This window comes from Beta vulgaris, chromosome 9 (genome assembly GCF_026745355.1).
Source record: "Beta vulgaris subsp. vulgaris cultivar EL10 chromosome 9, EL10.2, whole genome shotgun sequence".
In the NCBI taxonomy this organism is placed as follows: Eukaryota; Viridiplantae; Streptophyta; class Magnoliopsida; order Caryophyllales; family Amaranthaceae; genus Beta; species Beta vulgaris.
Genome location: NC_079210.1, coordinates 47,571,292 through 47,582,195, shown reverse-complemented (window position 1 = coordinate 47,582,195; position 10,904 = coordinate 47,571,292). Strand labels below are relative to the sequence as shown.

The 10,904-nt window shown below is 36.0% G+C and overlaps 1 protein-coding gene across 1 annotated transcript; it reads left to right on the top strand.

Annotated features, from left to right (window-relative positions):
* The first annotated feature begins 1,232 nt into the window (after window positions 1-1,232).
* LOC104904280 (uncharacterized) lies at window positions 1,233-4,481 on the top strand. The gene is made up of 2 exons (XM_010692487.4): window positions 1,233-2,545; window positions 3,539-4,481. Exon 1 carries the CDS (start codon window positions 1,308-1,310, stop codon window positions 2,496-2,498), a length of 1,191 nt encoding a protein of 396 aa, XP_010690789.2. The 5' UTR covers window positions 1,233-1,307; the 3' UTR covers window positions 2,499-2,545; window positions 3,539-4,481.
* Window positions 4,482-10,904: the final 6,423 nt, after the last annotated feature.

Below are 10,904 nucleotides of genomic sequence, written 5' to 3'. Positions count from 1 at the left end.
CAAGAATTCAACACTACATAGACTAAATCAGGGCTATCTTTCACCAAAAAACAACAAGAAGCCCTATACTACCAACCCAAATCCCTGCTACAACAACCAAATTACCCAAAAAAATACCTAAATGTACTACTTGCAAGCAGGGGACTTGAACCAATCACTCATAGTCTTCATCCATGAAAAAATCACCATCATAATCAGCCAACCAATCATACAAATAAGCAGAATTGTTGTGAATTATGTCCCAGCATATCCAATTGCGGAAACGATTAGCCCAAACTGCAGCCCTTTCCGGGATCCACCACTTCCAATTCCACATATCCCTCCAATCCCTACATACAAGTGACACTCCCCCTTGTCACGTCTGTTGAGCCTTGGGAACACATACATTGTCATTATCTCACTCATGAACAAGACTGGGTGGGGAGCTTCAGTTTCTTCTGCCATTTTTTCCTTTAAAAAATAACATCTAAAGTTAAATAATGACTAAAAAAAACCTAACACCCTTTGTTGTAGTTAGTTCATTTCACTAAAAAATTCAAACAAACCCTAAATGTTCATCAAAATTTATAGTAGATACACATACAAAACTAAATATTTTCACCACACAAACTATAATCTGAACCGAAAAACAAAAAACATGAACAAAAAAATTTGAGAATTTTGAATTTCCAAAGTTTAAACATCCAAAACCCCTCCAACTAACCCAAGAAAAACACTGAATTATGCTCAAAAATACAAAAAATAGAGAGTTTAGATGATTACCTGAAAGATATAAGTAATATGAAGCCGAAATTTTTTGAGATGAATCTTCTTGTACCAAGCCCTGAATTTTCGCCTTTGAGAGAAAATGAAAGAGTTCTGAAAACAGGGGAGTGGAGTGTAGTGGAGTGGAAGATAGAATGGCGCCAAGTACAGGTAAAAGGCTTCCTTTAGCGTTTTTTTTCTCTCTCAACTGACACAATTTTTTTGGGAAAAACAACAAATTATTACTTTTTGGGAAAAACAACAAATTATTACTTTTTGGGGGTTTTAATGAGTTAAGGGGCCCACATGTTAACCAAGGTTAACATTAATGCTCAGAATTCCGTTTGAGGTCCCAAACGGTGCACAAAAAAAAATCAGGTCCCAAACGGTAAAAAGTGTGATAGTTTGAGTCCTCTTTGTACCCTTAACTCCACCAAACTGCTTAACACGCCTAAAACGGTAAAACCCTTCTCCAATGTGACGTATTTTCATTAGACTAGATTAGACTCAGACTTTTCGCTCCCCACTAAAACCCTTCTCCAAACATCCTCCATTTGCGCAAGATGCTGAAGCTTGGATACTACAACAATGGCGTCAAAGCCCTCAAATTCATCGATTCTATCCGTCATCTTATCTTCTATTCAACCTCTACCTCAATCAAATCAAACCCTTATTTCGGAAATTACTTGATCGAACATCTTGGATTTTCCAAACAACTTGCTCGTTCCACTTCCACCAAATTCAACCAAATCCAATGTAGACGAATAAAGAAGGTTAGTAGCTCCAAATTCGTCTCTAATGCAGATTCAGTTCTTGCATATCTCAGACAAAATGGATTAAACGATACCCATATTCGAATTGTTGTTTCTTCTCTCCCCAATATTTTGGTTTCCAGGATTAAACAAACCCTAAAACCTAAAGTTGATTATTTCATGAATTTTGGGTTTTCTAAATCTGATTTCGCCCAAGTTGTTTCGATTAATCCTTATGTATTGCTCAATGGTCAGTTTATTCGCGCAATTGAAGCTTTGAAAGATGTTATGGGTTGTGATAATCATGTAAATATAATTAGAATTATGAAGAAATCAAATTGGAATACAACTAGTGGTTTATCAAATAATTTGATACCTAATGTTGCTGTATTGCGTGATTATGGAATTTCAATTGAGTTAATACGTGATCGTTTGCTTGTGCACCCGCATCCTTTTTTGAGGAGGACTGTGATTTTTAAGGATTTGTTGGTTAGAGTTGAGAAGGACTTGGGTATTCCTCGTTATTCGTCAAGGTTTCTGCTTGGCCTTCATTTGCTAGCTAGCTTTAGTCAGAATAATATTGAATCAAAGATTAAAATGTTTGAGAGTTTTGGGTGGATGAGGTCTGATGTTATGGATCTTATTAGGGCGAATCCGTTTTGCTTGGCGTTGTCGGAAGCTAGGATTAAGAAGTCGTTGGAGTTTCTTATGAATGATTTGGTTTATGAGCCGGCTTACATAGCGTCTCATAATGTGATGCTAGGTTATAGTTTGGAGAAGAGAATAGTGCCAAGAAATAAAGTGTTGTTGGCTTTGAAAGAGAAAGGTTTGATCAAGATGCATCACTCTTTATATACTACTTTATTGTTGAGTGAGCCGCGTTTTTTGGAGAGGTATGTGCTCCCATTTGAGGAAGTTCATGAAGTTTACGCTAAACACACTGGTCGTTCTCCTCTGCAGCCTCTAACTGAAGGAGGAGTAGGGGACAAAGATGGACTCTAGAGATGTGTACAGTTACCAATTGCTGTTTGTTGATACTTGCATGATCGGTAAGTGCATAATGCGAATGTAATCAATTGATTTTTTTTCTTTCTGAACTGTAAGTCTGTAACTGCTTTTTACTAGCTGCAGATGGAGTGATGGAATCACAAGATAAAATCTTGTGCTCTTGCTGCTGAATCTTATTGTTAAAGTGTCTTTGTTGTCAAATGCTGGTTTTTTTTTGTTTTCTTGTGTTTCATAGTTAGACATGGAAATTCTAATGTCAATGTTTTGTGGCTGTTCTTCGTTTACAATGACTAAATCTTTCTTGTACTATATTTGTATGCCAGTCTTTTATGGCGCATGATCTATCACTGCTGTCTTTCTGGGTCTCTTTCTGCCTCTTTTTTCTTTTTGGAATGGTATCAGTGTCCTATTGCTCTCATAAAGAGTGTGCTTTCATCCCAGTCTTTTACCTGGAAAGGGTATATAATTCAGTTAACAGTTTCACTTAGGAAACCTAGCTTCCAATTAATTTGATGGTCAAGATAAAGAATCGAAAGCTGTATTAAATATTAGGGAAATTTTGATTCAATCGTCATCTGCTCCTATTGGAAATTTCATCTAGGATTAGCAATATGCAAAATGGGACCTGCCTTTACACATCTTCTTATTTGGGACCTGTTTCCATCAAAGCTAGTGATTTTTATTTGTTGTCACTTGCATTCTCGCAAAAAGGTGTAGGATGTCAGATTAAAACTTACAAGAGCTTGTAGGTTCTGTCTGAGTGGTTATTGCTGAATTCCGATAGAGAAATGGAGGGATTAAAAGTACACTGGAGTGCTGGACTACTATCTTTTAGCTTTTTCCTTGCAAGTTTTATCTTTAGAGTCAGTGCTTCTGCTGCCTAGTAATGTTTGTGAATGTAGCTTCTTATGCAAATTTGATTTTATGAACTTGTTTCCCTCTTCATTTCCTCTTGATATTGTTGTTAATTGATGTCAGGACACTCTTGAATCTCTTGCACTGTCACTGACCAATTGCAATCGAATTCTTTTCAGATTTCAGACTGAGGGAGAAGATCAAAATGTGTTTCGTACTTTGTTATTTATACAAATCGACTGGAAGATGCTGCCAAGGATATGCAATGCACAACAATCACAGAAGCAACATCTCCATAAATAACCAAGGCGAAATCTCATAGTATTAATTTTTAGGCTTATGAGATAAATCTGAAGCTGATGATAAAGCAGTAACTTAACGAGGAAAAAGCAAAGAAACCCTTACTGACAATTAATTCTGTTGCCGAAAATCAACCCAAGGATGGGAATTGCAAAAATCTTTGGACGTTATAGTCATTAGCATTGTGTTTGGAAAAGGAAATTGGGAGGGCGAGATCAAAGAGGAGTAAACGAGGCATTCCTTTTTTGGATATGGGATGGATCAAAACGGAGAAAATTGGAGGGCGACATCAAAGAGGAGGGCTCACGAGGCATTCCTTCTTGCTACTTTTAGAGCTTGTTTCGATTGAAGGAAACGCAGGGAAAGAAAGGTGAAGGAAGTGGAGGGATGTATTTTCCTCCATTTAGATACCAAATGAGTAGGGAAGGAATTGGAGCAGAGGGATGAATTCCTTCATATTTGGGAGAAAGAAACAAATCCCACCAACAATGGAAAGATTTGAAAGGAAAACTCATCACTCTTGCTTTCCTCTTCATTTCCTTCCTCTGGAAATTCTGGAAGACAAGTGTTGGTTACAGTTATTCCTGGTGCTTTCCTCTCCTCCACCCTTGTTATCTGAACAATTTTGTCAAAAAGTATATAGAACGATAATGTCATTTGATGCCCAATGGACAATAGTGCTTAACTTTTAAAATTATGTGGCTGATGAGTTTTAAAAGTACTCTGCTAGTGCACGATGTCTGTTGTTAGTAGTTGCTTAGTAAATACTCGTTGATTCATAAGAAGAGAATTCTTATATATTAATGTTTAATTATTAAACTATTTCAAGGTGAAAAAGATATTGAAAATTACTATTAGACTAATGAATACCGAATTAAAGTAGGAATTTATTAATTAATAAAGGTTTTTTTTGATGATTTATTTCCTAAATTATGTCAAAATGATAGATTTTCTCGTCAAAAGTTTTTTGATTCAGCAAATATAAAAGAGTTGCGTTATATTGCTCGATCTGATTCATTGTAGTTTCTCCATAATCATATTTGATTTGATCTTTTTAAATTGTATCTTGTTTTTATTTAATATCCATTGTCGATGTCGTTTGACCTTAAAAAAAAAGAAGTTTAAAATCTCGTAAAATGCAAATTGCATAATATATTTCATTTTTAATTTCCAATTTGGCCTTCAATTGTAGATGTCGTTTGACATTTAATTAATGAAATTACAAATTAATTTTTTCATTTTCAATTTGGATTGTGGGAGGGAAATGCAAATTCTAGTTCAGGTAAAAAATTTAAAGCAAAATGTTAAAAAATCTAAAATTTAAATGAATATGTCAAAGAATACTTTTTAAGTCCAATTTTTTTAAAACTAAATATGTTATATATCGTATGCTAAAATATTTTATGAGCTAGATTAGACTTATTCGAATTCAAAGAAGTGAATTCAAATCCAGCACAAAAATATTTCGACTCAAAAATTTAAATATGAAGTCATTTAAATATTTTTCAGACCAATCCAGTCCGATATTTAGACTAGACTAGATTAGTCTCTCTCACTTCTCGCCACACCTTCTCCAGACATCCTCCATCTCTCGACAAATCAACATTTGCCCGAGATGCTAAAGCTTGGATACTACAACAATGGCGTCAAAGCCCTCAAATATATCAATTCCACACATCATCTTATCTTCTATTCAACCTCTTTCTCAATCAAATCAAATCCTTATTTTGGAAATTACTTGGTTGAACATCTTGGATTTTCCAAACAACTTGCTCGTTCCACTTCCACCAAATTCAACCAACTCCAATGTAAACGAATAAAGAAGGTTAGTAGCTCCAAATTCGTCTCTAATGCCGATTCAGTTCTTGCATATCTCAGACAAAATGGATTAATTATATCGAACTGTTGTTTCTTCTCTCCCCAATATTTTGCTTTCTAAAGTTGAACAAACCCTAAAACCTAAAGTTGATTATTTCTTGAATTTTGGGTTTTCTAAATCTGATTTGGCCCAAGTTGTTTCGGTTAATCCTTATGTATTGCTTAGTGTTCAGTTTGTTCGCGCGATTGAAGCTTTGAAAGATGTTATGGGATGTGATAATCATGTAATTACAATTATGAAGAAATCAAATTGGCAGACAACTAGTAGAATGGTGATGTACAGGTTCTACAGATTCGTTCAAGTGAAAATTTGGCAGACCTATTCACCAAGGCACTTCCCACCGCTACTTTCAAGAAATTAGTTTACCGTATTGGATTACGTCGTCTCAAAGATCTCAAGTTATGTAATCATGAGGGGAGTAGATGCGCGCTGCACTCTTTTTCCCTTAACCATGGTTTTTCCCACTGGGTTTTCCTGGTAAGGTTTTTAATGAGGCAGCATCTTACGCGCATTAGAAAATATTTTATTTTAAGAGAGAACTTCTATTTTGTATAATGGACATCCAAGGGGGAGTGTTATGAAATATAATATGGATGCCCATTATACCCCCGTTAGTATATCCGGGATATTCTAGGGTTTTGTTCTCCAAGCAAACCCTAACTATTGTATTGTATATATATACCCTGGACTATATGGAATAACATACAACACGATTCTCTCTTCCTCTTCTGTTTATTTACAACACGTTATCAGCACCAACCGCTCACACTTCCGAAACACTCTCTTCCACGCCGTCAATTTGGCCTCTGCAACAATCCCTGGGTCACCGCTTTCGAGTTGACGCCTCCCGAGGTCCGAACTTTCGCCGCTTATCTCGTCTCCTCCATTCTCTCTAAGGTTCGAATCATCTTATCTATATTACGTGATTTTTTTTGTTTTTGGAAGTATGAATTTCTCAGTTTGTTTTATTCGTTTGCGTCGTCGAATCCATGTGGTTGAGTTCTGTTTTGATTATTAACAAAGCTATTTGAAAATATTGTTTTGAGTTTGTCGTCAAACTGGTACTCGATGAATTTTGGTGACTGCAGTATGGAATCTTTTTTTTTTTTTCTTTATGTATTGAATTTCGAATGCTACGTGATGAATGATGATGATGAAGCTGCACCTGCACCAACCTTTGTTTTGAATAATATTGATTTAATGCTACGTGATGAATGATGATGATGAACTTTGATGATGAATGATATGTATTGAATTTCGAATCAGTATTCTTGAGTCTTGGCCCCTTGTATAGCAATATTATAGTAACATTAGTTTATTCAAATTATATTCCTACATTACCTACTATATGAACCCCTTAAACTACAATATTGAATTACAATTTTATATGAAGTCCTAATTTCGCAATATTCACTTGTATATAGTACATATGTCGAACCTTACAAAGCTTGAATTTGCGGCCCTTGATATTACTGGAAAGAACTATTTGTCTTGGGTGTTAGACGCTGAAATTCACCTAGATGCAAAAGACCTTGGTGAACACAATCAAAGCAGGCAATAAAGCCAAAGTCAAAACAAAGCTAAGGCTATGATATTTCTTCGCCACCACCTCCATGAAGGTCTTAAGATTGAGTACTTGACTGTGAAAGATCCACAAGTCCTTTGGAGTAATCTAAAGGAAAGGTATGACCACCAGAAAACTGTAATACTACCCAAAGCTCGTTATGACTGGTTACATTTAAGACTACAAGACTTTAAGTCTGTAAGTGAATATAACTCGGCTATGTTCAGAATTACTTCACAGTTGAAATTATGTGGAGAGAAAATCACTGATGCAGAAATGCTAGAGAAAATACACTACCTTTCATGCGAATAATGTTGTCCTGCAGACACAATACCGTGAAAAGGAATTTAAGAAATATTCTGAACTTATATCTTGTCTCCTTGTGGCTGAGCAAAATAATGAGCTACTGATGAAAAATCATGAATCACGTCCAACTGGTTCTGCTCCATTCCCTGAAGCGAATGCGACATCCCATAATGGGAAAGAAAAATATCATGCCAACAATAGTGGTCGTGGTCGTGGTCGTGGATATGGACATGGTCGTGGACGTGGACGTGGATACGGATATGGTCGAGGTCGAGGCCGAGGTGGTTATTTCCAGAATTCATATTCCCACCAGAAGGGGGACAATAAAGATGATAACAAACAAGAGAAAGATAAAAATGAGAACGTGACCAATGTATTTACAGATGTGGAGGAAAAGGTCATTGGTCTCGTACGTGTCGTACACCAAAACACTTGGTTGACCTCTATCAACAATCATTGAAGCAAAAGGGAAAGAAAGTAGAAACAAATCTTGTGTACGACGATGGCGAAGGTGATTTTAATTGTGGCAATACAACTCACCTGGAAGTTGCTGATTTCTTCACCACCCCTGAAGGGAATAATTAATCCTTAGATTAGATTATGGTCTTTTAAAGAATAAAACTTCGTTTTGGTTTATTAAGTTATTTCTATGGATTTTTGTTTGGATTATGTTATTTTATTTTAGGATTTTATTTGTTAGTACTATGATTTATATGAATTTTAAATTTTGGTTATTTAGTTATTCTTATATATTATTGTTATTTCATTTATTTGAAGAATATGAATGCCCCTCAAGTTCAGTTAGCAATGAATGGTGAAGATTTATGCCTAGCAGACAGTGCAACTACTCATACCATACTAAAAAGCAAGAGATATTTCTCTTATTTGACAATGAAAGAAACTAGTGTGAGTACTATATCAGGTAGTACAAAGATAATTGAAGGCTCCGGAAGAGCAAATATATTATTGCCTATGGGAACAAAATTTGAAATCATTGATGCACTATATTCTCCCAAATCTCAAAGAAATTTATTGAGCTTTAAAGATATTCGCCATAATGGATATCATATTGAGACAATAAGTGAAGGAAATGTTGAATACCTTCATATCACGAGTATTACCCAAGGCACTAAGAATATTTTGGAGAAATTACCTGCATTTTCCACTGGTCTGTACTATACTAAAATCAATACAATTGAAACATATGCCATAGTAAACAGGAAGTTTGCAGATAATTTCACTATTTGGCATGACCGGTTGGGCCACCCTGGTTCAATAATGATGCGAAAAATAATTGAAAATTCATGTGGACATTCATTGAAGAACCAGAAGATTCTTCCAATGATTTCCATGTGCTGCTTGCTCACAAGGCAAGTTGATAATACGACCTTCACCAACCAAAATAGATTTTGAATCTATCTTTTTTGGAACGTATACAGGGAGATATTTGTGGGCCAATTCACCCACCATGTGGAACATTTAGATATTTTATGGTTTTAATTGACGCATCGAGTAGATGGTCACATGTATCCTTGTTATCAACTCGCAACCTGGCGTTTGCGAGACTACTTGCTCAATTGATTAGATTACGAGCACATTTTCCAGATTTCCCTATGAAGGCAATCCGCCTTGATAATGCTGGTGAATTCACTTCTCAAGCCTTTGATGATTATTGCATGTCTATTGGGATAAGTGTTGAACATCCTGTAGCACATGTTCACACACAAAATGGTCTAGCTGAATCATTAATAAAGCGTCTCCAGTTATTGCTAGACCACTACTTATGAAGTCCAAACTCCCAATCTCTGCTTGGGGACATGCTATATTACATGCAGCAGCATTAATTCGCATAGGCCAACGAGTAATCAAAAGTTCTCCCCATCACAATTGGTTTTTGGTCAGGAACCAAATATTTCCCATCTAAAAGTTTTTGGATGTGCTGTATATGTTCCAATTGCTCCACCACATCGTTCTAAGATGGGTCCTCAAAGGAGGTTAGGAATATATGTTGGATATGAATCTCCATCAATAATTAAATATCTAGAGCCATCCACGGGAATCTATTTAAGGCTCGTTTGCAGACTGTCATTTAATGAGTCAGTTTTTCCAACATTAAGGGGAGAGAATAAACAGCTGGAGAAGGAAATCAGTTGGAATGAATTATCATTATCTCATCTTGATCCTCGTAATAAACAATGTGAATTAGAAGTCCAAAAGATAATTCATTTACAAAGCTTAGCAAATCGATTGCCAGACGCATTTACTGACCCAAATAGAGTAACAAGTCGCATATACCAGCTGTGAATGCTCCAATAAAATTGATGTCCCAAAGGAAAACATCAAACTGCTAGTGAGTCTACAGCACGCCTGAAGCGTGGTAGACCTATTGGTTCCAAAGATAAGAATCCTCGGAAAAGAAAAGGAGCAGGAATTGATAATGGCCAGACCGAGGAAACAAAGAATTTTGAAGGATCTCCAGGAGAGACTTTAGACATGGCAAAGGAAGAAATTCAGGTACCTGACAATGAAGAGATCTCAACTGATTATGTCATGTCTGGAATAAAATGGAACCGAAATCAAATCGACGTCGATGAAATTTTTGCATGCAATGTAGCAGTTGATGTTATGGAAGAAAATGAGGATCATGAACCAAAGTCTATTGAAGAGTGTGCACAAAAGATGATTGGCCAAAATGGAAGGAAGCAATTGAGGCAGAATTAAAATCTCTTGCAAAGAGAGAAGTATTTGGACCAGTAGTCCGTACACCTAAAGGTGTAAAACCAGTGGGACATAAATGGGTTTTGTGCGAAAGAAGAATGAAGATGGTGAAATTGTGAGATACAAAGCACGTTTAGTTGCACAAGGATTCTCACAAAGACCTGGATTGATTATGAAGAAACATACTCCCCTGTGGTGGATGCAACTACTTTCAGATTTCTTATCAGTCTGGCAATAAGAGAAGGACTTGATTTACGTTTAATGGATGTAGTCACAGCCTACTTATATGGGCCACTGGAAATGACATTTATATGAAAGTCCCAGAAGGATTTAAACTGCCAGAAGCAGCAAATTCTAATTCTCGAGAACATTACTGCATAAAATTAAAAGATCTCTTTATGGATTGAAGCAATCAGGGCGTATGTGGTATAATCGCCTCAGTGAGTACTTATTAAGTGAAGGCTATAAGAATGACCCTATCAGTCCATGCATTTTTATAAAGAGATTTGGGTAGGATTTGTAATAATTGCAGTGTATGTTGATGATTTAAATATTATTGGGACCCCTGAAGAGATTCTTCACACAGTGGAATATTTGAAGAAAGAATTTGAGATGAAAGATCTTGGAAAGACAAAATTTTGCTTGGGGCTACAAATTGAGCATCTAAAGAATGGAATCCTTGACATCAAACAACATATACGGAAAAGGTGTTAAAAAGGTTTTATTTGGATCAAGCACATCCGTTGAGTAGCCCAATGGTTGTAAGATCATTGATGTT